General features: G+C 37.0%; 1 protein-coding gene across 9 annotated transcripts in view; it reads right to left on the bottom strand.

Annotated features, from left to right (window-relative positions):
* CFAP221 (cilia and flagella associated protein 221) overlaps positions 1–26,759 on the bottom strand; it is a 127,135-nt gene that overhangs the window by 79,371 nt on the left and 21,005 nt on the right. For 6 of the 9 annotated variants that reach the window (XR_003568505.1, XM_027854744.1, XM_027854745.1 and 3 more), the window contains exons 1-6: positions 21,810–21,888; positions 17,048–17,231; positions 11,644–11,744; positions 2,962–3,048; positions 2,683–2,778; positions 21–121 (exon numbers count right to left, since the gene is read on the bottom strand). Coding sequence is in view for 8 of the 9 variants with exons in the window: in XM_027854744.1 (XP_027710545.1) it covers positions 21–121; positions 2,683–2,778; positions 2,962–3,048; positions 11,644–11,744; positions 17,048–17,186 (524 nt within the window). In the remaining variant the exon portion in view is untranslated. Of the gene's footprint in view, positions 1–20; positions 122–2,682; positions 2,779–2,961; positions 3,049–11,643; positions 11,745–17,047; positions 17,232–21,665; positions 21,735–21,809; positions 21,889–26,759 lie in introns of those variants that run through there. The other 3 variants (XM_027854740.1, XM_027854742.1, XM_027854746.1) reach the window with 3 other exon arrangements.

Raw genomic sequence — 26,759 nt, 5'->3', positions numbered from 1 at the left:
CTTTTAATTTTGTAACTCACCTTTCTCCAAGTGGAATATCTGGTAGACTTATAAATGAAGGAAAGTCCAAAGTGTTTAGGACCGGATAGGCATGGAGAGGAATAAGTAAAGTTTCATCTCCCTGAAAACAATAAAAATAAATTCAAATCACTGAAAATAAGAATAATTTTAAAATTATTTACATATACAATATTTCTCCTATCAGTTCCCAAAAAACTTCCTGAAGAAGTTTGTATATTAATGTTAAAAATGTTAAGATTTCTTAGTCTTAGGTAAAAATTCAAGAATTCTTCAGCACATTTCTTTAAAAACAATTTTCAACACTCAAATACCCAGGAATATTCTCAACAAAAACAAAAATATACATTAGATGTTTTTATTTCAGAAAACATAAAGAAAATTTTTAACAGCTGCTGATGAAGGGAAAACTCAGAGGCTACAATTCCAAGCAGCTAAATGGAGGACAAGTATGGGAGTTGGGAGACTGGGGTTTGAGCTTTGACTCAAACATTTCGACTCAAAACATTTCGACTCAAACATACACTTAGAGATGTCTTTTGGATGTTTATGCTTACTTAAAATATTATTTTATTCATATGGTGTTTTAAGGTTCATAAAATATTTTACAAGCATCTCATTTTATTCTTACAACAAGCCTTAGAGGTAGGTGGCACAAGTACTATTTTGCTCATTTTATTTTTAAAAAGAGGAAACTAGGCAACTGGGAGTTTAATAATATTGTTGAGGGAGCAGCTAGGTAGCTCAGTGGATAGAGTACTGGCTGTGAAGTCAGGAGGATGTGAGTTCAAATCCGACCTCAGACCAAACACTTGACACTTATTAGCTGTGTGACCCTGGGCAAGTCACTTAACCCCAATTGCCAAAAAAAAAAATTGTTGAGTCCGTTGAGGAATAATAGGGGGCAAATTTCTTAAAATCAGATGAATCTTAAATTTCTAGATACCAAGGGCTCTCAAACTTATTTGATCTCAGAAATTCTCCACTGTCTTAAAAAATTATTGAAGACCCTAAGGAGCTTTTATGTGAGTTATATGTATTGATATTTACCATATTAAAAATGAAAATGTCTTCATAATGTTATGAAAATAGTTTTGACCTTGTGTCTTCCCCTCTCTCCCCCCCAAAAGGGCCTCAGGAGCTACACATTGGGAGCTGCTGCTATATACTCCAGTTTGAATTCAGGGTTATTATTTTTGAGCTCAGAATATGTTTTCTCAATGGAGTTTTCTGGTTTATAAGGGCTTTTGCTATCCTTTTTAAAAACTTAAACTAATTTGTTATTATGACATGCTTTTCAGTTTCTATAAAACTAGAAACTAGTTAACTTTATGGGTTCATTTTTAGCAGAAGCCAAGTTACTAAAAGAATGGATTGTAGAATACAACCACCAGTAAATGTTAGAAGGATTTTCCAGAAATCCATTTCTCTGAAGACTTTTAAGAAAGGATAAGCAGGTATCTAGGGCATTGTCCTGCCTAGAGACAGGAGGATGAGTTAGCATACCTATTATTGCAAATGGAAGAATTTTTGAAAGGATAGCATAGGGGCAGCTAAGTGGTACAGTGGATAGCACACCAGCCCTGGAATCAGGAACACCTTTGTTAAAATCTGGCCTCAGATACTTATTAACTGTGTGACCCTGGACAAGTCACTTAACCCCAATTGCCCCCTCCTCTGAAAAATGCAAAAAGGATAGTAGAATAGGAGCAAATACTAACAGAATTCCAGATAGCCCTTGAAAGCATCCCTTATACACAATATAAATGGTAATCATAGTAATAACTTTGGATCGAGGAAAGTTAAGGAAACACTGTTTTAAAAGACATAATATGTTTTAGAAAGAGTTCTACCCGAAATTGTTAATAAAAAGCTTTTTTAAAAAAAGTTTTGCTATCTAAAGAGTTAGAGACAGGGACTGGCCTCGTGATTTCATTGGTACTGGGAGCTCCCACAGAGAAATTTCCCCTGTGGAGGCAGGACTGCATCTTCTCTTAGAGTTACCCAGAGAACACTGATCAGTTAAGGGACTTCTCCAGTGTCCCAATATGTGTCAGAGATGGGACGTGAATTGAAGTCTTCCTTGTTTCAAGGCCTCCATTGCCTGTCACCTAAAGGGTTACCTATTCAAAAATGTGAAAGTTTACTTATGTTAAACAATTAATAGTCTTGGTAGGGCTGAAAACTGAAGTGTTACAGTGACTTTTTGGTACAAGAAAACTGGAAGAACTAAAGCACAGAAAGACTGAATAATTTTGTTTGGTTATTACAAGTGCAAGGGTTCAGCCCCAGTCTGCCTCACTCATAGGCTAAGGCCCTCATTCATTAAATCACTCAATCCCTCTACAACTCCCCAAAATGCTGACAGGATAGTAAAAACATTTTGGTACCAAAAAACACCCCAAAACAAAACAAAAACCCCAAATCAGCCTTCTGTTTTCTTATATTTACACCTAGAACTTCAGTTCTTAAAGAGATTTTTGGGGGGAACCTAGGTGGCGCAGTGGATAGAGCACCGGTCCTGAAGTCAGGAGGACCTGAGTTCAAATCCAGCCTCAGACCAAACACTTGACACTTACTAGCTGTGTGACCCTGGGTAAGTCACTTAATCTCAACTGCCTAAAAAAACCCCAAACAAACAAAAAAGAAACTTTGGAAGCTTACCTGACAGTGAATGCGGATACAATCATAATAATAACGCCATTCATCTGGAGAAAATTCAACGGTCACTTTAAGGGACAAGCCAGGAACAAGACGATGCTGTAAGATCAAATAAGTTCTCATCAACCCATGGTTGCTGAATATCATCCCCATTGCTTTGCAATAAAAAATGAAGTAAAAGCAAAGACTATTGTTTTAACCACATAAGGTTGCTATGCAATAAAGAAATGGAAAATGGACATAAGAAGAAACAGAAGGAAATAGGTTGTCAATAACACTTACTTTTTTAATGTACTTGATTTCAAAATATTTGGTTTGTGGGGGTAAAATATGAAGATTTATGACATCATCAGAAATATTGATCAGATTCTGAGGGAAAATAGAAGATGCACTTAAAATAAATAAATACAAAGTATCCTTTAACTAATTTGTTAAACATTTTGGTCTAAACATCTGAGCCAAGGGACCTTCCTGCTGGCTGGTGTTGTATGCCACTGATCACTGATAGGAATATTTGTGTCCTTTTAAGACAATTTTAGGGTAATTTTTAGAGAAGGAAATAGCAAAAACAGCAAACAACTCCAGCATCTTTTCCAAGAAAACCCCAAATAGGGTCATGAAGAGTCAGACATAAGTAAAATGACTGAACAACAAGAAGGATAGTTTTAGGGATAAAAATCATTTTAGAATATTTTAAAGATAAAAATAGTAGGAGTAGAATTTTTAAATGATTAATTATACTTCAAAAATTATACTAAAAAATTAAATTAATTATACTTTAAAAATTATACTTACTTATAAGTAAGACAAGTTAACACATTGTCCATTTCTGCAAATCTAAACTTCAGTCAATACCTATAATCTGCCATCTGTAATCCAGTCATAAAGTCATCAACAGTATTCTGAAAGTTGTGACCTAGTACTGGAATTTCTAAGTGAAAAGGTATAATCACTTTTGTGACTTGTATATTGCCATACAGTATCAGTATGTAGTCTTACCAACAAAATATTAAAGTTTACTTTCCCACAACTCCACAAACATTTTTTCACTTGATTTTTGTTACTTTTGTTATTGTGGTGGGTATAATGCATATAACAGTCTCTCTCTATCTCTTCCCTGAGTTTGAGTTTCATATATCAACAGTTGTCTGTTAGACTTTTCATACTGGAGGTCCTGGAGACATCTTAAACTCAACATGCTCAAAATCAAACTCACTATTTTCCCCCTTAGATTCCCTGTTCTTCCAATTTCTTACTTTTGTTGAAGGCACCACCACCCATTTCTTCTACAGTTTTTTTTCCTTCCCCACCCAGCCCCAGGCCCTTCCAGAAGTCATCTGGTAAGATCAGGGGGAGAAGAAGCATCACCATCATGTGGGGTACCCGACTCTCTTTCTCAGTGGTCTACTTAACTGCTTAAAGCATTTAAATGAGATGGAAGCCAACAGCTCCACTCCTAAGAGCCACCGAGACTTACCATCAATCAGCTCTGCCTCTATGCTCTGCAATCCCCTGGTGCTGACATCTTAACTACTTAAGTAATCTAAAGACTTCTGAGCTCATCCATGCACTCTCTCACTGACTGCTTAGGACTTTGGGGGCTTTCCATTTTCCTTACAGCTGAACTCTTATGTGTTAATTGCCCCCAGTTAAAGTATGAGTTCCTTGAGAGCAAGAACTAGTATTTAGCATAGTTAGTGCTAAATAAAAGTTTTTTCTTTCATTCATTCATATCCTAGACTCCTCACTGTCTGTCACCTCACATACTAATCAGTTGCCAAACTTTCCTGTTTCTGCTCCCCAAATATCTCTCAAATCTGACCCCTTTCTCTGCACTTAAAAAGCTAACATTTTAGTTCAGGCCCTCATCTCCTCTTGCTTAAATTATTGTAACAGCCTCCTAATTGGTCTCCCGCCCTCTCTCATGTTTCTCACCATTCCAGTCCATCCTACACGTTTGCTATCAAAGCAATTTTCCTTAAGTGTAGATCTGATCATATGACTGTCCTCAATCAACTCTTCCTATCATCTCTCAGATAAAACACAAACTCCTATGTTTAACCTTTAAAGCTTTTCACAACCTTGTCCTTAACCTATTTTGCTAGTCTCATTGGACATTACTCTCCTTCCCATACTTAGTGATCCAAACTGTCCCCTCCTTATCTCCAGCTACTGAAATACGGAAGTTTAAGCACCATTTTCTGAATGAAGGTTTTCTTGAAGCCCTAAAATGTTAGCATCTTCTTTGTCAAACTAACTTGCACTTAATATTAGTTACGCTAGGTGGCCCAGTGAGTAGAGAGCAAGGCCTGGAGTCAGGAAGGTTCACTTCCTGAGTTCAAATCTGGCCTAAGACACTTAATAGCTCTGTGATCCTAGGCAAGTCACTTAACCCTATCGGCCTCAGTTCTTCATTTGTAAAATGAGCTGGAGAAAGAAATAGCAAAGCACTCCAGTATCTTTACCAAGAAAACTCCAAATGGGTCATGAAAAGTCAGACATAACTGAAAACAACTAAATAACAGTTTACGTATGCATGTATATGTATATACACATATAATATGTATTTATTAGTTTAATATTTATGGTGTATATATTTAATATTACTTATTGTCTTCCCCATTGGAATGCTAGCTTGTTTTAAGTAGGAATTCTTCATTCTCTGTATTTATATCCCCAGTGCCTGGAACATAACAAGGAATTAACAAATATTTGATTGCTCTTAAAATTGTCTTTATTTGTATTTCTCTGATTATTTAGGAATTTGGGTATCTTTCTGTGTGGTCATTAGCTGTTTATATTTCTTCATTCAAAAACTGTCTGCTCATGACTTTTGACCATTTCTCTATTGGAAGCAAGTATTAAATTAATAGATAAGTATCAGTTTCTCATAGATTCTAGATGCTAGAACTTTAGCTTACATATTACTATTGGTATTTTTTTCTGAATCTATTTCTTTTCTCTTAATTTTAGAGATATTTTTATTGTAAAAAAATCTTTTTATCTTCATATAATCAACCCCATCTGTTTTTATTTGCAACAAGTCCTTCCACTTATTTGATTGATAAAAATGTTCTTCCTCTTAATAACTGGGACAAAATACATTACTTCTTCTAACAACATGGTTTATTGGGAGAGTTATATGCTTACCATTGTTGGTTTGTCTTTTCTTCAATCATTCTATCCAAAGTAAATATACATTTTCTTATTACAATTCACCAATGGATCTATGGTTTCAACATCGACACTACCTCTGATATAGATTACAGGCCACACCCAAACCTGCAACATCTTAAGGCCAAGCTAAGTCATCAAGTATTTCTGAAGCAACAAATACTTTCAAAGCACTGAAATACGTGCTGGTGATACAAAGGCAAAACAAAAAATGGTACCAGGAGATTACAATCTATGGGAGGATGTAACACACATACAAGATACAAGAGCAGGGAGAAATTATTAATGATAAGGGGATCATATGGTCATTCAACTTCTACTTCAAGACCTCCAGAGACAAGAAACTCAATCTCTTTGCAGTCATTTTATGAATAGTTGTAATATTTGAGTTTTTCTATGTTATGTTAAGTTATATGTTACATTTTTATATTACATCACGTCATATCATGTTACATTACATTATGATACACTATGCTATGCTATGCTATCCAAAACCCACATTTGACCACTAGGAGACAGGCTAGAAGGCAGAAGTGCCAGCAGTGGGTGGAGCTTAGGTCTAGCCACCCAATTCCATACAGCACCAGTTGCATCCACACAACAGAGGGTATAGAACAATGTAGGTCATGTCTAACCAATTCATGAATGCAGGAAGGAAAGGAGTCTGGCCTAGCACAAATCCAAATCTAGAATCTGAGGTTACAGATATAGTATAAGCAAAGAGATGAAAATACCAGACAGTGAAGAAATACTATGGGTTAAGAGAAGCCCATGATGTGAATGCAGTATAACAAATATAAGTAAAACCTCAGAGACAAGAGTGGCATGGCCACCAGGACTCCAACAGTAATTAGAAAAAAATGATGCAAGAAATTAAAAGTGAAATTAGAACTCTTGAGGGGGAAAAAATAAAACAAACAGCTTAGAAAGGAAGATAGAGAGCCTTACCCAAGTAGTGAACTCTCTGAAAATTAGAATGTAGTCAGTCAATCGACAAATATTTATTAAGCACTTACAATGTATTAGGCACTGTGCTGGGAATACAAATAAAAGCAAAAAAGACAGGCTCTGCCCTCAAGGAGATTACATTCTAACAGGGAAGACAACACACAGCAGGAAGTCAAAAGGAGGAAAGGGGGAGAAAGTGTAGGGCATGGTGGTGAAGTCTAGACTTCAATCTAATGAGAAATAAAGAGATGGTTGGTCGGAGTGTCCTCTTTAAATGTAAGTTCTGGGAGGAGTCATCCAATCAGAGGGAGGAGCAGCAGGACTGAAGAGTACTCCTGAGGTGTGAATTCTAGGGATAAAGTGATCGGTCGGGACAAAGAGGTTTCTAGGGCATGGTGGAAAAGTCCAGAGTGTAGCTCAAGAGGAAGTTCCCCCAAAATCTCTAGTATAGTAAGCTGGAGACATGGATATTACTGAGGTTCTGGCTTCTCTACATGTCAACATCTTCCCAGGCTTTTTCTGCCCTCAGACATCCGAATGGAACTCAATGATACAACAAACAAGAAAAAATAGAACAAAGTCAAAGGATGGCAAATAAATGAAGAAAATGTAAATAAAATACCATAAAAGACAACTTCCCTAAAAGACAAATTGAGGAAAAAGAATCATCAGACATCCTGAAAGCCAGGGTGAAAAAAATTTTAGATACCATACTTCAAGAAATTATAAAAGAAAGCTGCTCAGATCTATTAGAAACAGAGGGTAAAGTAAAAATATAAATAATCCCCAGATCACTTCCTGAAAGAAACCCCAGGTGGAAAACACCTAGGAACATCAAAGTCAAGATTTAAAGATTTTAAAATTTAAAAAAAAGATTTTGCAATCAGCCTTTATCTTTTGCTTTCCAGAATATCGTATTTCAAACTCACTTTTATTTTTAGTGGCAGTTTCCAGGTCTTGTGTAGTTCTTTAAGGTTCACTCAAGATATATTTGCCAAAGAATTGGAAATTGAGAGGATGCCCATCAATTGGGGAATGGCTGGACAAGTTGTGGTATATGAATGTAATGGAATACTATTGTGCTATAAGAAATGATGAACAGGCAGACTTCAGAAAAACCTGGAAAGACTTGTATGGTCTGATGCTGAGTGAAGTGAACAGAACCAGGAGAACGCTGTACACAGTAATAGTCACATTGTGTGATGACTAATATTGATAAACTTAACCCTTCCCAGCAATAGAGGGATCTAAGACTCTCCAAAGGCCTCGTGACGGAAAATGTTATCCACATCTAAAGAAAGAAATATGGAGTTTGAATGCTGATTGAAGCATACTATTTGCTATTTTTTTTCTTCTGTTGAGTTTTGTTTGCTCTTTCTGGTGGTTCCTCCTATTGGTTCTAATTCTTACAACATTACTAATGTGAAAATATGTTTACTAGGAATGCATATGTATAGCCTATATCAGATTGTGCGCCGTCTTGGGGAGGGTGATGGAGAGGGAGGGGGAGGAAAAATTTTAAACTCAAAAGCATATGGAAATGATTGTTGATAAATCAAAATAAATTAATTTTTTTTAAAAAAGATATATTTGCCATACAATCAAGATTCTGATGCCTGATACCTAATGATCTCTAAAACATTCTCATTCTTTCCTCAGTGAGTTCAGCACCTTCATAGTCTTTCCTCCCTAACTCCTGTCCTCATACTGGGGATTTTTAACATATATAGATACTTCCTCAAACACCCTAGCTTCCCACCTTCTAAATTTACTAATTTCCCCTGACCTCCATTCCACTACAGCTACACACAGGGTTGGTCATATCCTTGACCATGCTATCACCCGTAAGTGTTCCACTTCCAATTCAATGAGCTCTAAAATTCTCTTATTTGATCACAATCTTGTTATTCCACCTCTTCCTTTCCTTGCAACCCCAAATCCTGTTCTTCATCCTCACCACAACATGCAGTCCTTCTAAAACTCAGTTCTTTCCCAGGCTATCACCCTTGCACTGGCTACACTCTGCTCACCTCCCCGTCTTGATGCTGTAGTGAATCACTTCAGCTTTTTACTCAACCAAGACTCAGCCTTAGATTTCTCCCACCATCTGCTGCCTTAACTCCTATTCATATACTGCTGAATGAAGCTAGAGAAAATCACTAAACTGTACTTATTGGATCCACTAAAATTTATGCTACATAATCTTAACTGGGTCCTCCTTAAAGTGAGGCAACCCTTTTACACCTCCCTAATCAGTTCATTTTCCTACTCATCATAGTGGTTTTTCCAAGTCTTTGCACCCCTCTTCAAATCTCCCATGGCTCTCTCTCTACCCACCCTCTCAGTTGAGAACCTTGCCTCATTTCACTGAAAATTTTGAGGTCATTCACTGACAGCTCCCTTTTCTCCCTTCCTCCTCATCTCACATCACTTAGGTGCTTTCCACTACCATGTTCTTCACTCCTGTATCATGTGAAGAGGTGACTCTTCTTGCCAAGGCTGACCCCTCTGCAAGCACTGGATGATTCCCATTCCATCCTGTCTTCTCCAGTAGATTGCCCCGTCTTATTATCCCCACTCTCACTTATCTTCAGTCCCTTCTCTTTCCACTTATTGTTTCCCTCATTGCCTACAAACATGCCCAGATTATCTCTAGTCCTTCTCCATTCCCACTAGCTAATGTTCCATATCTTTCCTGCCTTTTGTGTCTAAATTCTGTACAATGCCCTTCTTTAATTGATGCCTCCACTTCCTTTCCTTTCACTTTCTTCTTAACTGTGCAGTCTGGCTTCAGACATCATCATTCAACTGAAAATGGTCTCTCCAAAGTTTCCAATGACCTCTAAATTGCCCAATCTAATGGCCATTTCTCAATCCTCACATCCTTCTTGACTATTAGCCCTTGACATTGTTGATTGATCACTTTCTTCTCCTTGATGCTCTCTTCCCTCTAAGTTTTTGTGACACTACTCTCTCCTGGCTCTCCTCCTACCTGTCTGACTGCTCCTACTCAGTTACTCTGGTTGCAATCTAGATGTCATCCTTAACTTTTCACTCTTATCTTCTCTCCATCCCCCCATGAATCTGCTCAATTGCCAAATCTTATCATTTCTATCTCCACAGCATCTCTTAACTCTCCTTCTCTCTACTCACATGTTCTCCATCCAGTTGAGATTATCATCATCTTTCATTTGGCGCCCTGCATACTGAATATTGCAATAGTCTTCTATTTGGTCTACCTGCTCTAAGCCTCTCACAATTCCACTTCATCTTACACATACCTGCCGAAGTGCTTTGCTTAAAGCACAGGTTTGACTATGCCACTATCATACTCAATAGATTCCAATAATTCCCTATCACTTCTAGGATTGTCTTTAAACTCATCTGGCATTTAAAGTTCTTCATAACCTGGCTCCAACTTACCATTCCAGACATGCATTTTTCATACACTCTATGTATGGTCCAGCTACACTGGTCTTACTGTTCCTCACACACTTCATTCCACTGCCCATTTCCAAGGCTTTGACAGGTTGTATCCGAAGCCCAGAATGCATTCTTTCCTCACGTCTACCTCTTATTCTCTAGTTTCTTTCCTAGAATTACTAGTTTCTTTTAGAATTCAGCAAAAGTGCCATCTTCTACATGAAGTCTTACCTGATCCTCCTTGCTGCTAATGCCTTTGCCACAAAATTATCTCATTTAATTTCATATGTGTGTGTGTATATATATATATACATATCACACACATATGTACATACATTATATATACACACATATCTGTGCATATAAACGTATGTACATATTTCCACATTTTCTTCTCTGGTAGAATTTTAGTTCCTTAAGAGCATTAATTATTTCATTTTTTGTCTTGGCATGCCCAGCATACCACTTAGCATGTAAAATAGTATGTGCTTAATAAATGCTCATCAATTGAATGAGGCTCCAGGTTAACCATGGAATTACCCTGGCACTCCTTTTCTTTATACATAGAAACATGCTCAGTAGCAAGAGATAAGGACTGAGTTGCATCATCTAATCCTGCCTTACCATGGACCTCTGAAATGAGCTAATCTGACCAGCTTTGGGAAGTGGAATGGCAAGGTACTAAATACACTCGGGAGGTGTCAGCTGTCTCTTCTGTCTCTGTGCCATAGTTCATGCTATTCTTCTTGCTTAGAATGTCCTTCCCATTCCCCATCTCTATCAAAATCCTATCCATTCTTTAAGGTTCAGGCAGCTCAAATATTACTTCTTCTGCATAGTGTTTCCTGATCACGCCAGCCACGAGTAATTTCCTTTGAGCTCCTAAAGCATTGTGTGTTACTTTTATGGCATTTTAATACATATTATCTTGTATTATCATTACATGTGTACTTCATTATCTCTCTTACTAGAATAAAAACTTCTTGACAACAGACCCTATGACTCTGTGCCCACCCATAATGCTTTGCTCATAAGTAGAAAAGAAATAAACATTTACCCAAAGAAATGAAGAACAATGAAAAAATCCAGCTATCTAGGAATTGGGCCCATCACCCCACAGATAATCCAAAAACGTGGATCAATAATAATTAAACAAAAGGAAACCAGAAGAGGGTGAAGATGAGCATTTCCTTATTTTTCAGGCCTGCCCAAGCATCCAGTGAACTATGAGCAATTTTCCTATTTTTCAATCTCACAATCGCATTCTGGTCCTACACAGGCAGATCTTTGTCCCTACACTCAGATCTGAGCCAAAGCTGTTTGTATTTTACTTGCCAATTCTTTAGCTGAAAGTCTGATCTAAATTCAGTAAAGTAATATTGTTCCTACTACAGTTTATTTGATTTTAAAAATACTTACCAGAATCTGTTGGTGATATTCTCCTATTTTATAGCTTCCAAAATGTATTATTCCAGGTTCTGCCTTCACAATTTTATTTTGTTCAAGCTTTGCAAAAATCTCTATCCACACAATGTCGATAAAGACAGTATGAAAAATAATAGAAAAATTAAATTAAGACCAATTATGTTAAAATGGATTCCTTTAAATTTAGGGTATTTTTAAAAAATATTCATTTTAAACTTAAATGCAAAACAAGGAAAAGAAAGAACATTTCCATGTACACAGCAGAACATAAAGAGTATTCAATTTAAAACCACAAATTTCCATTTCAGACTGTTTATCCTTTTTAAAGAAACAATGTAACAAATACTACACATTGTTTTCAAAGCTACCCAGCTTTTCTGTGCTTTAAATTTAGGGTATTTTACTAAGGGCAGCTAGGTGGTGCAGTGGATAGCGCACTAGTTCTAAAGTCAGGAGGACCTGAGTTCAAATCTGGCCTCAGACTAAACACTTGATACTTACTAGCTGTGTGACCCTGGGCAAGTCACTTAACCCCTATTGCCTTAAAAAAAAAGGGGGGATATTTTAAATGCCAGTTAAAATTTTATTCTTCTTTGAGGCTCTGCAAGTCATATCTTTCAAAACGATTAATCAATCATATGCATTATTATCATTATTATTATTATTGACAACAATAATGGCAGCTAGCATTTATATGGTACTTTAAGATTTGCAAAACACTTTATATTATCTTCTTTGGTCCTCACAAGAACTTTGTGAGGTAGGTATTATTATTATCCCCATTTTATAGATGAGAAAACTGAGGCTCACAGAGGCTAAGTGACTTTCTTGTGGTCACTTAGCTAGTGTCTGAGGCAGGATTTGAACTCAGGTGTTCCTGACTCTAGCACTTAAGCCACTATGCCACATAGTTACTTTTGTCTTTAAATAAACTGTGTGTCCTTTTCATTTTTAAATTCTTCTAGAAAATTCATCATCTGTATTTTGTTTGACTATACTTATTAATTATGAGGAAGAGGAAGTGAATTAATGGGTACTGTGAGAAATGCCAACAAAGAAAGAAAATATCAACAAAACATTAAAAATACAAAAAAGGAAAAAAGAAAAGGACACAGAGCGATTTTGTTATTCCTTCGTTAAATTTAATATACATATTTTAAAGCAAGCTATGTATAACAGAAGTTCACAGTTACATATACAATACTCTTTTTTTGGTTCTTTGTATATTGAAATGTTCATGTTTGTGATGATTAATAATAACAAATTCATAATAAAAGGAAAGTTTTTTTAAATAGAAAAATCCATCATCTAATTGTGGTATATGAATGTTATGGAATATTACTGCACAGTAAAGATTACAAAAAAAATACAAAGAAATGTGAAAAGATTTATATGAAACCAATGCTAACAGGAAAAATAAAGGCAGAATCACAAAAATAACATGAACTGATTTCAATTACATAAAGGAAGATAAAAATCAGCAGAAGCGAAACAATATATTCAGTGGATAATATTGGTGTTGTCATGTTAAAGTGAAGGTACAAGGCCTTCATTTCTTTCATCAATGCATAAATAAAAGGATGAGGTTTCATGTATAATCACAAGATCAGAGAGTTGATGTTTGGCGGGTACCCTCAAGGTCATTGAGGGCAATTGCTTATGTTACAGATGAGGAAAGCTAAAAGCCAGACAGGTGAAATACCTAAGGTCACATAGGTAGGTGGGATATGTTTTAGGTCATCTAACTCCAAATCAAGAGCTACTTGATTCTATTGTACCAGACTTTTAAAATGATATTTTGTTTAATTTTGTTGCTGTCTTGCTGATTTTATTATTGGGAAAAATAAATAATTTTGAAAGAAAATTAGTCACATTAAATACAGCATTCCAGATTTTGTCAGAGCTTAAGAGAATTTTTTTGTTTTGTACAAATTTTTATGATAAAACTCCAAATCTCTTAAAGGACAAGCATTTCATGATCACTTAATATTTAATAAGCACTCTGTTCAAAGTACTAAGCATTTAATTCTTGTTAATGTGAACAAATAATAAAAGTAACCCACATTTGTATGATACTGTACAGCTCACAAAATCCTTTCCTCAAAATAATCCTGAGGTAGGCAATATAATTATGCTTATACCAATTTTATAGATGAAGAAATTGAGGTACAGAAAAGTGAAGACACATATCCAATTCACATAACTATCAAGTGTCAGCACCAGGACTAGAATTCAACTTCTGACTCCTAGACCAGTGCACCTTTCACTCCACTCCATGACTTTCCAGAAAATTGAATGTACTTCACTTTAACGATTTGACTTTGGTTAGAATAGCACTGCCATATGACAAATGTCATATTCTAAAAGCTCTGAGGATTATGAGCTCCAACCAGTTAAAGGTCTATATAGTCTTGTCAGTTATCAGAATGTGTTATTTCATAGCTTTGTGCCACAGTTTTAAAAGTCTATGAGCTCACAAAAAAATGTCTTAAACCCTATTCTGCAATGTCATCAGTTGAGGATTAGATGATAGCAGTCAGTACAGTGTTTTAAAGACATGTAGTATTAGCACCAAAGAGATATTCTAGATTCATGAAGATATGATTTTCTTTAGGCCTGTTTCTCCCCCAGATGATAGACTTGTTCTAGCTTGCATGACTCCTAAACATATTGAAATACTTAAAGGAATCTCAAAAAAATGAGGAAAAATACTGTTAGGCATTTATAAATATATATGTATATATGTACATAATATATGTATAAAATGGGATTTATATATTTGTACAAATTAATTATATATGTATATATATGTATGTATGTGTATGTTATATATATAAAATACAAAGTGACTTCAGGGATTGGGGAAATGGACCACAAACAATGGGGGTAATCAATACTGGCCTCTTAAAGAAATTGATGTGAATTGAACCCTACATAGGGGCTAGGGGTTCCAAGATGTGACTAGGAGAAGGGAGGGCACTCTAGGCATGAAAAATTGCCTTTGTAAGTCATGGAGGTAGCAAATAGAATGCCAAGTATGGGTAAGAGAAAGTAAGATATTTTGGCTGAGTGTAGAGTATTTCAACAGTCTAGAGAGGCTGATAATAACAAGACATTACTTGGATATTGCATTTATTTAGCTTTCCAGGTACTTTGACGTGCACACTCTCATCACAATAACCCTGACTCCCCAGAATCAATTTATTCATTTACTTTCTATCAAAAATATGTACTCTTACTTCACAGGTAAGAATGTTATGTCACTTTATTTTTTTCAAGCTCATTTCCCAAAGATGTCTCAAGCTTTAATATGCATCAACTGATTCTTCTAATATTTGAGTAACGCATGTTTCCTAATCCAAAAGTAGCTACTTGAAGAAAGGTAACTCCACTGAGACTGCCTAGTGGACCAAGGCAACAAGTCCATGATGGACTCACAACATCTCCTTTACTTATGGGCATACCAATTGATCCTCCCTTAAAAGAAGAATTGACAAGGTATAAAGTTATAACTAATTTTTAAGCAGTTGGAAGTTTACATTTTTGTTTTTTAAGCTTTAGTGAGATGTTTTGTTTTAAATTACAAACATTTACATTTAGATATCTCTCCGGTAGAAATAGCTAGGTAACAGTGGATAGTGTAAGATTTGTAGTCAGGAAGACCTGAGTTCAAATCCTACATCAGACATTTACTACCTGTGTGACCCTGGGCAAATCATTCAACCTCTCTCAGTCTCAATTTTCCCTTCTGCAAAATGGGAATAATAATATTGTAGTACCTTCCTCACAGGGTTATTATGAGGATCAAATGAAACAATACATGTGAAACATTTTGCAAATCTTAAAGTACTATGTAAATATTAGCTATTATAAAAGTGCTATGTAAATATTAGATTCACTAGTGAAGCTATATATGTATTCCAATGGCATTGCCACTGCTGAAAACATTTTGTGAACTCCCCTTCTGGAAGAGTGTTCAGAGAACTGCTGATTGACCACATTAGAGAGTCATTCTTTTTATTCTATAGTCACATCTCATTTTTTACTTAGCTTGATCATCATTTACCTTATTTATCACCTTGGATCCCAATAACTTTTGGCAATTTCCAAAAATCAAATCCATCCTCAAAGGATGAGAGTTTATCACCACTGAAGCTATTTTTAAAGACATGTCCCTGGCTGATTTTAGAATTACTTTAAAAAATTCAATTTCAATAATGAACAAGATCTACTTAATGGGCTCAGCTTCCCAAGATGATTACTTTGGAAGGAACAATACTCATATGGATGAATAAGTTACAGTTTGCTTGAAATTTTTAAAAGTCAGTGATATTACTTTAGCACAACAGTTCTCAAAGTGTGGTCTGCAGACCCTTAGGGGTACCTGATACCCTTTCTGGGGATGTGAGAGGCCAAAACTATTTTTCATATTCTATTTTCACATAATACTTAGCCATTATTTGCTTATTGAAATACTCCTCCCTTTTCCAACTACATGTCTACGTGGGACCAGATTTTCTTCATATACTTCAGCCAAACCAACATATCTCAACAGATTGAATGAACAAGCAAGACATGAGAATCCAGCTGTCACCCATTAAGCCTGACACTAAGGAGATTTTCAAAAACACGTAAAACAATGCCACTCTTCTCATTACACTTTTTTTTGTTTTGAAAAATAATTGTTTTTCATAAAAAAGGTTGCTTTTGTTAGCAAGTTATATTATTTTTTCTAACAAGTAATATTTTAAAATGAATTAATAAATATTTTTAAAATTTATATATTGTTTTCTAACATGGTAATTATCAGTAGATATAACCCATTTAAGCAGAAGCTCTTTGGAGCTCAATAATTTTTAAAAACAAAAAGGAGTCTTGAGATCAAAAAGTTTGAGATCTACTGCCTAGAGTTATAGGCTGTTTTTCTCTGATCCTACCATTATGTAATTGGTTGTGCTTAAAATTTTCTTTACTGAATTCAAGGGACAACTTTCAAAGACAGCAGTAATGGCTATCACAATCTTTTAATAATGTCGATTCAAAAAGTTCAGTAATGAAGAGGCAGATCCTAGTATGGCCACTACTCCTACATTCCTAAAATTTAAAGCTTTTTTCATATTAGACAAAGGCTTCATTTTCCAGACAACTAAAACCCTTGACAACCTAAGTTTTTAATGGTAGTTGACCCTGTAAATGTACCAGGAAACAGGGTGGCAATATTATTAATCTGAATAAACTATCATCTTATCTATCTATAAAATGGTGTAAATATAAGTAATTAAGTTAGCATAAAATTTTAACTAGATTTTAAAAATTAGTGTACTTAACAGATCTGTGACTTGCTTTCTCATATGGAAAAAATTTTGGTGTAAACAAGATCTCTATCCTGATCACTTACTTGATTCCAGTAGGTGATTAGGTACTTCCTTTCTTTTTGTTGGCTCTTCTACTAGGCTGTCCAAAAGAATGGGACATATGTCTGAATGTGTCCTTTTAGCTTTGTTAGATTCTATATCCATTGATTTTACCACCTCCATTTTTTCATGAAAAATGCAGTCTCAAATAAATGGTCAACAGTTCACCTGAAAAGAACACATGGGAAACACACAGAAGAAAGAGAAAATGTAGGCATTTTAGCTCCCAATTATTAACTAAATAATTGTGTACAGTTTTGTGATTCACAATTTAAGAAGGATATTGATAAGTGAAAGAGTATCTAGAAGAAGGCTTGAGAATGGCAAAAAGGCCTTAAGTCCATATGAGGATCAGCTGTAAGAATGGGGGTGTTTAGCTTGGAAAAGAGAACATTTAGGAATGACCAAATAGCCATTTTCAAATATTTGGATAGATGCCACTTGGAAAAGGAATTAAACTGTTCTGTTTGGCTACTGAGGGCAGGACCAGGAACAATGATTGGAATTTGCAAAGGGGCAAACTTAAGTTTGCCAAACTTTATGATGTTGGGCGGGGGGCAGGAAGGATTCTGTAGGAAACTTATTTAATTCTTCCCTTTCTCTTTCTTGTTTTTAACATATAGAATATTTCATTTTTTATGGGAATCTAAGTGACAGCAGAAATGGAAAAAAGTAAATTACATTAAAATTTGCTTCTGAAATAAGCCAACGTCCTTCCTGAATAGGGAGAACTTAAACTAGAGGCACACACACACACACACACACAGATTTTAAGATTTAGTTTACTTATATTATCTTAGACTTCTCTTCTGTGAAAATCCCAGCTTCAATAGCAAGGGAAGACATATGATTGTATGTCACCTTGAAAGGTCTTCAAGGTTCTTATTATTAGGCAAAACTAAACCTAAACCATCTCAGAGAGCTGAAGATACCTTCTATTTTTAAAGATGTCTGGAAAATATTTCATAGCTCTCTTATTTCACTGTGTTACCTCTTCATTGTTAATTAGGTCTTCAAGTATGTAAATTAAACCTGGAGGGACATTCACTTGGCCTCCTCAGATCTCATAAAGCATCTCCCGTTCATCATTAAAGTGTAAATTTCTCGAGGGCAGGATGTATGTTTTTTGTTTGTATTTGTATCCCCAGTTCTTAGCACAGTGCCTGGAACATAGTAAGTACTTGCTCTTGGTGTTTGTCTTTCATTTTTGAAGAGGACCAGTGACATCATGGGGTGATGTCTTGACTTGTGAATGAATTGAATTTAAGTGAGGCAGAGTTGCATAAAGTCATTGGCCTTACTCTCTCTTCCAAAGTCATTGATGTCCAGTGTCAGGACAAAAGTCAAGAAGACTGGCACTGGCCCAAGACGCAATGGATGGTCTTGGTGTCTTTGATGACTGACCAAGCTCTAGGCACTCCACAGCACCTGCTTCATGACCATTGGAACAAATTATTTTCATCTACCCATTCTGATGGGGAAAGTCTATTGTTTGGGGTACACATCTCCCTAACTCACTTCGAGGCCTGTTGATTACCCTCAAACTGGTTTAGCCCATCTGCCAAGACAATTTTACCAGGGTGTGGCCACTGCACATACTACAGCTTCTTGGAGCCACAGGTGAGAGTAGAGTGGTAGATGCCAAAGGTGGATAAACAGCTCTGAAAAGAGTTCAGCAAGCCCTCATACCAGAGGTGCTAGTCCTCCCTGAATACCTCATATACCTCATACTTAATAAAGATGTACTTAATAAATGCTTGCTTCCTTCCTTCCATTCTTCCATTCAATTATTCAATAGACTCTTCCATGCCTAAATTATCTAAGTATATTTATCGATACTTCCTAGGTACTAGTCTTGCGCTAACACAATGGGAAAAATAGAAGAAAATACAGTCTCTGCTCTCAGATTCCATAGTCGAGTTGGTGAAATAATATCCTACATGAAATGATAATTAAAAACATTAAAAACACTAAACAGTATGGATAATCACAAAATGATGGGTATAGACAATAAATACTTTAATAAGTCATAAAGAACTATTCCTGTGGGCTCTAGGGCTCCAGGGAGATGTTTTGGAGGAAATTGGAGCTTAAGGTGAACCTCAAAGGATGAATAGAAATTTTGTAGATCAAAAACCTAGAGGAAAGTATTCCAGGTAAAGGGGAAATGGCACAGCAGAGTTGTGTCATGAAAAAAGTCACTGGGAAGAAAGTTAGGAAACCTGAGTTGTAATACCAGTTTTGTCACTAATTAACTGTGTCATTTTGGTGAGTCACTTCATCTCATCTGTAAAATGAAGCGACTAGACCAAATGATCTCAGAGAGCTCTTTGAACTCTATTAGTCTATGAATTTGCAAATTAAACCTGCTGAAATTCTTTTTTTTGTTTTTTCTGTATGAGCTAGTTACTGAGACACTAATTCCTTAGAAATTTGAAGACATTATTGAAGCCTCAGTACTTGAAAATACTAACTCAAGACCCTACTGAGAAGTGCCACCTATAATCTTTCTTTTCATCTCCCCCTTTGCTCCATAATCTTGATTTTTCATTGCCTTCTCCTTGACCATCTCTTAGAAATTCTCTTTTCTTGACTTCTGTGACACCACACCATATTGGTTCTCCTCTCATTTCTGAATGTTCTTTCTCCTTTTGCTAGCTCCTCTTCTTTCTTCTACTTCCTAAGATCAAGTGTTCCCTACGATTCAATCCTCACAGTCTCTGCTCTTCTCTCTAACATAATCTGCCATTCAGAGAGTTTATCGATTTCCACTGTGACAATTATCAACTTTTTGCAGGTCACAATCAAATCTTTATCTCTAGCTCTGACTTCTAACCCAATATCCAGTCTGGTTTCCAATTATGCCCAATTGCCATCTCAATTCAATGCCAGAGACTAAATGAATCATTTACTCTCCAGTCTCTGTGAATTTGTACGAGCCGTCTCCACAATGGACAACGTTCTCCCTTCTCACTTCTGCCTCTTGGAACGCTTAGCTCCCTTCAAAGCTCAGTAAAAGTGCCATCACCTTCAAGAGGCCTTTTTTTGTTTGTTTGTTTATTTGAAAATCCTAACTCAAGAAGGACCACCCATGCCCCAAAACACAGTTTTTATTGCCACTCATCCCCATCATTCTGGCTTAAAAAAAAAAAACATATCCTGCATATTTATGAACATGTTATATTACGGCCAGAAGAATGTAGAATGTAGAATGTAAACTCCCTGAGAGCAGGAATTTATTTTTTTAAATTTGTATCCCTGGTACCTGGCACAAAGTAAGCATATTATAAATACTTCTTTTAACTGACCTATAAAACTTATAAACACTACCAGTGAGTTGAGGTTTAATCTTGTACTCCCTTTTATTGGTATTTTTATACTTAACAGTTCATCAACAAGCATTTATTAAATACCTACTATGTTCCAGGCACTGTGCATACAGATCTTATAGCCTCATTTAGCTTGTAAAGAGCATAGAAACTGTATAGTATATGATTTTGTATCCCTACCCTCTACACCTACCCAAGTATCTAGTACAGTGGTGAATATTGTAGGTACTCAATAAATCTTTTTTAACTAAGTCACTTTCATCTCATCCCCTTAAAATAAGGTTTCCTCCAGTCACCAAAGGTCCCTTCAATCCTCCTTCATACACCTAAAGAATATCAGATGTGAAAGGGAAAGGCATCCTGCTGGCTTGCAGTGGAAAGAATGATGGAATTGTAATCAAGAGTACCTAGGTTCAAATTCCAGCACTGCCATTTACTACCTAGTGTGATCTTGGACAAGTCCTTGGTTCCTTGGAGCCTGCTAAATAAGGGAGTTGAACAAGATGATCTCTTGGATTTCTTCAATATCTATGATAGTAATACTCATCTTGCACACCAGGACACTAAGGTTGACAAGAGGTCTTTCTACAGGGACTCTCATTCCTTCATCTTATTTCTTCTTAACCGCCCCCCTCCCGCAAGCATCACACTGTCTCTCTCAAATTTCCTTTCCAAATTTCCAAACTCCTTCATTCTCAATCTCCTCACAACAGCAGCAGCAGCAGCAACAACAACAGCAGCATTTCATCTCCTCCTTCGCTCCTTCTCATCATCTTGGGCAAGTTACAACCTCTCCAAGCCTGCTGTTTCCTCACATGTAAAAATGGGAACAGCAACAGCACTCACCTCATAGAGTTGTTGTGAGGATCAAATGAGATACGTGTGAAATGCTATGTAAACCTTAATATAGAAATGCTAGTTATTATTATTAGTAAGAAGCAATGTCGTTTAGTGGGTAGGAGACTGGAAGACTTGTGTTGAAGTCCTGTCTTTGACATATTTGATTGTGGGACGCTGGACAAGCCCCTTAAACCTCCTCGGTCATCTTTCTATGACTATAAATCTGCAGAGAAGATGCAGACAGGCATCGGTAGGGTCCCTCATCGGGAGTTTCCCACACTAAGGAAATCACAGGTCTATATATTCATCCCTTCATCCACTCACTCAAAAACTCACAGAATTTTAAGGCTGAGGAAGGAGCCCAATCTCCCTTCGCTCTACAGAGGAGAAAAAGAAGGCCGAGAGAGAGGAAATAACTTAGGAAGTAACTTACCCTAAGTCACATAGCTGAAAAAAGGGGGCTGGGGCTAGAAGGCAGGCCTCTAGACACTCGGTCCGGGATAGCCCCATGCGTCCCATTTCCTCCCCATTTCCCCCTGGATCTCTTCCACCCTGTCTCTCTCCCGTGCCCGCTCACCTCAACTCCCGAGAGGGGGCTTGTCCCCGGGGCCCGCAGGGCCGTGCCCCCCGCGCCGCCCCCGGCCGGGAGCCTAGAGTAGCCCGGCCAGCGGGACTCTCCAGCCCCCGCCACGCCACCGCTGCTGTTATGACAACGGGACTCTCTTCCATGACTACAGCCGAAAGGACTGAACCAAGCGACTCCCAAACGCGGGGGATGGAGGAGGACAGTTGGAAGAAAATAGGGTGGCGATGGGGGGCATGGCGTAAGAAAAGTGGAGATTTTATGATGTCATGTTTTTGTGTTGGTTTCAGAGGACGCACCAGGGCTAGATGGAAGGGAACCTTCTGTTAAGTGGGAGAATTGGGAAAAATGACCTGTTAGAGGACAAGAATAAGATGGACCCTGCCATTATCCCGCTACTAGAAGGAAAGGGGCCCAGCCGAAAGTCAAGAGGGAAGAGAAAGTCTAGTACTGGAAATCTCGGACCTTTCCTGGAAAAAAAAAGTGGGGCCGGCTTGCTCCTTTCTTTTCTAGAATAAAAAGAAACTTCGTATCCCTAGAAGAGTCCCTCTACAAATACAAAGCAAGAGATACAGAAAGACAAACTAATACAGGCTAAATTCACGTTAGTTTTTTTGAATAACAGAGCCACACTGCACACTCACCCGAGGGATACTGGAGCTTTGCAAAACAGTGGCTGATTGCCCTCCCTCAGAGGATTTTCAAAGTTTCAAGACAAATTCGTATGCCTATGGAATATCATTGTGTTGTAAGAAATGATGACTGTGATGAATACAGAGAATCATGGGGAATCTAATATGAAATGATACAGAGTGAAGTATGCAGAGCCAAGAAAACAATATACACAATGACTAATGACTACCACGATGGAAACGGAAAGAGCAACCACAAAAATCAAGATCAAAATTAATTAAAAAAAGCACGATTCAAAAGCAAAGACATGAGAATAGATTGAGAGTGCTCAATTCTTCCCTTTGCAGAGGTTGGAGGTCCAAGACTGTTACACATGGCACATATTTTCAGACTTTTTCTGATGATGGCATATATCAGCATAATTGATGAGTCTATCAATTGTGCTGATTTTTTCCACTTTTTAAAAAATCTTAATACTATGTTATATGGGATGACTAAGGGTGGTGCTGGGGGAAGGATGTTGAGATAGTGAATAAAAAACAAAAGTTATCAATAAAGACTTATTTCCTTTTTTTTGACTGTTGTAAGAAGAGTGGTTTGGAGTGGGGAGACACTTAAATTAGAGAGACTAAGGAAAAGGCTATTGCAGCTGTCCCAGTGAAAGGTAATGAAGGCCTGGATTGTATTTATGACTGTATAAGTGCTAAAAGATGCATGAGAGAGATGTTGCCATGAACGAAAAAACAAGATCTGGCAACTGATTGGACGGATATGTGAGGTGAATGAGAATGAGGAATCATATAATTATTATTATGATTATATCATAGGGGGCAGGTAGATGGCACAGTCGATAGAGCACCGGCCCTGAAGTCAGGGGGAGCTGAGTTCAAATCCAGCCTCAGACCAAACACTTGACACTTACTAGCTGTGTGACCCTGGGCAAGTCACCTCATCCCAATTGCCTAAAAAAAAAAAGTATATCAAGTTGGGACAGCTAGGTAGTGCAGTGGTTAGAGTACCGGCCCTGGATTCAGGAGGGCTTTAGTTCAAATCTGACCTCAGACACTTGACACTTACTAGCTGTGTGACTTTGGGCAAGTCACTTAACCCCATTGCCTGCCAAAAAAGAAAAAAAAAGTATATAAAGTCCTTTGAAAACTTTGTATTATTATATCATACAATATAATATTTTTACTAAGCTATATAGCTTGAGAAATACCTCATGTTTATATAATGTTTTAAGTCTTACAAAATAATTTACATACATTTTATCATTTGATCCTCACAATAATGCTTTGAAGTAGGTGTATCGGGTATTATTACCCTTATTTTTATCAGTGAGAAAAAGGAGCATAAGAAATATCAAGTAAGTTGCCCTTGGTCATACAACCACTATGGATCAGAGCCATAATTTGAACTTAGGGGTCTTACTCCAAGTCTAGCATAATTTCCACTAATAAATGGCAAGTCAGAATTGAAACCCAGGTTTTTAGTCCCACTCCAGCCCTCTTTCCATAATTCATGTAAAACGCTTTGTAAACTACAAAAATATCATGTTTTCTGACTCCCAATGCCAATCTAATGCTCTTAAATGTCACATGAGATCCTTCTGTCCTAGAACATCCTTTTCATTCAGCTCTGCCAATCTATGGTCTTAAAGAGCAAGCATAACTCAACTCATTCAAGAAAGCTTTCCTTAACTAACCCTTGATTCTATATTTCTTATTCCTAATGACATCTAGCTGATAGGTTGGTACAGTATTTGAATTTGTTTAAATAATTTTATTGCTTTTTCATTTAGCTCATTCACCTGTTAAAGTTTTGACTCTTAGTCTAAATTGTAAGTTTTCTAAGGGCAAGTCTTAATACCGTGTCTTCTCTATCTTCCCATTTCACTATACATCTCAGATTCCTTGGTTCTTAGTACTATCTACTCTCCAAAGTTGTTTTAGGGAAAGAGTCTTGTAAACTGTGAGTTACTATAGAAATATGAATTATTACTATTATTATACTATGAACAACTTTTGAAAAGCAAGACTATCCAGGGTTCACATTAAATCATCTAGAAAGCAAAGTTTCTGTTTCTGTCTAATAGACAGTATAACCCCTGAAATTTGATGAATGTAGTACTAGCAGACACACCAGGATCAGCAGGAAACCTGGAACTATGCCCAAAAAGTTATTAAACTGTACATACCTTTGACCCAGCAATTCTGCTACTAGATCTATAACCCAAAAATATCAGAGAAAGAGGGAAAGGATGCATATGTACAAAAGTATTTATGGCATCTCTTTTGTAAGAAAGAATTAGAAACTGAGGGGACCCCCATCAATTGGGGAATGGCTGAACAAGTCATGTCATATAAATGTGAGGGAATACTATTGTGCTGTAAGAAGTGATGAAGAGGATGGTTTCAGAAAAACCTGGGAAGACTTTATGAACTGACACAAAGTGAAATGAGCAGAACTAGGAAAACAATTTATACAATAACAGCAATATTGTAAAGATAATCAACAGTGAAAGACTTAGTAACTAATCAACACAATGACCCACCACAGTTCCAAAGGACTCATGATGAAACATGCTGTCCACCTCCAGATAGAGGTGATGAACTGAGAGTGAAGATTGAAATGTATTTTCTTCTCCTTTTTTTGAGGGGGGGAGACACATGTCTAGTACAAGTGTGGTGAGCCCTATGTGTAGTGAGGCTTGGTTCCCTATATATGCCATGGGGTATCATTGTGTGGTTCAAAAAGAAGCAGAATAAACATTTCTAGCCTTATCCCTCACCCCTAGGAGACTTTAATCCTTGCTAGCAGGAGAAGCATAAAGTTGGAGCCAGAGGTCAAGACTCTGCTCTCCTCAGAGACAACGGTAGCAGGCTCGAATTATATCTATCTGCTCCCTTAAACATTGTTAGTCTAGAGGATATAATCAGGTTCAAGCTAACTTTTGATTGTTGTTTTATTATTGGGGGAAGGAGAACTCCAAGCTCTATATCAAAGGTCTGATTCCTTTTTCACCCAAATGTCATTTCCACAATGAACATTTTCTTAAACAAGAAAATCCAAAAATTTATCCAGAGCAGTATCAAAGCAGAAATCAGAGACGGTATATGTAGGAAAATAGAGAGTGAATCCATTGGGATTGAGGTAACAGTTCAACCAAGAAGGTATGTCCTGGATGTCACCCAAAGGGTAGTTCCTTCAGTCCCTAGTGTAGCAATTTGAAGACAGGGACATAGTGGAGACCGCAGGCTTGTCTCATGAGTTCTCGAAGTCTTCTTGAACTTCCCTCTCAAAGCTAGAAACCAGAAGTGTCCAAAGTGACTCTAAGTTCGAACAGAACTCAAAGACTGTCTGAAAAAGAACTTAAGACACTGAAGAGCTCTCCTCCCTCATCAACTCTATCCCTCACACAAGCATGGACATTGATCTCTGCAAATCAAAGAAGAGTCCCATGCCAATAGGCTTTAGGATTGGGGTTACACAGGAATTACTTTATATAACTATGCTATTTTCAATGGGCTTTGTTTTTCTTTCCTTGGGGGTAAGGGGAGGAAGAGAATTCAGAACTGAAGAGGGAGAAGGGGAGAGGAACAGAGAGAGAGAGAGAGAGAGAGAGAGAGAAAACAAGTGACTTACTCTGAGTCACATAACTTCAAGTCACAGCTAGTAAGTGCCAGAGATAGGATTTAAAACCAGATCTTCATGACTCCAAGAGCATTATCATTCCATTCTGTACACCACAATTGCCTCTTCCAAACAAAACAAAACAAATCTTGTTAATAAATAACCAAAAAACCAGTAATTGTGAATGAAACACTTTTGCCAATGCATAGGGACAAGTGGGGTCCATAGAGAAGTTTCTTGCTAGTCTTAGGGAGTGGCTTACAGTAAGTAGGTACTTATACAAACCACCAAGTAGCACACAAATCTTTCTAGGCCAGCTGGCCTCCAGTGTGCATACACAGATAGAAAGCTTCCCAAAGTCTTCCAAAATGTGTGTGGTTACTCATGATGTTTTCCTTATCTAAGGGTACAGAAACTTTCTAATAGTGATTTATAAACCTGACCTATTACTTCTTCCTTCTCCCAACTTGTATACCAATTTCTTTTTCTTCCTTCACATAGCCCAATAGTACTCATTCAACTGGCATGTAGGCTAAGATGTGAAAACCAAAGAAAGATATAAAGAAGGGCATATAAACTGTGCACCTCAATCCTAAAAGAGTTCTGTTTCAACACTGCAGTTACATGCCGCCTTGAGAGAAATAAAACATGGATGGACACAACCTAATTCGGTTATCT

The sequence above is a fragment of the Vombatus ursinus genome, unplaced genomic scaffold (genome assembly GCF_900497805.2).
Source record: "Vombatus ursinus unplaced genomic scaffold, bare-nosed wombat genome assembly UNPS02010548.1, whole genome shotgun sequence".
NCBI lineage: Eukaryota > Metazoa > Chordata > Mammalia > Diprotodontia > Vombatidae > Vombatus > Vombatus ursinus.
This window is presented reverse-complemented; position numbering and strand designations above follow the sequence as displayed.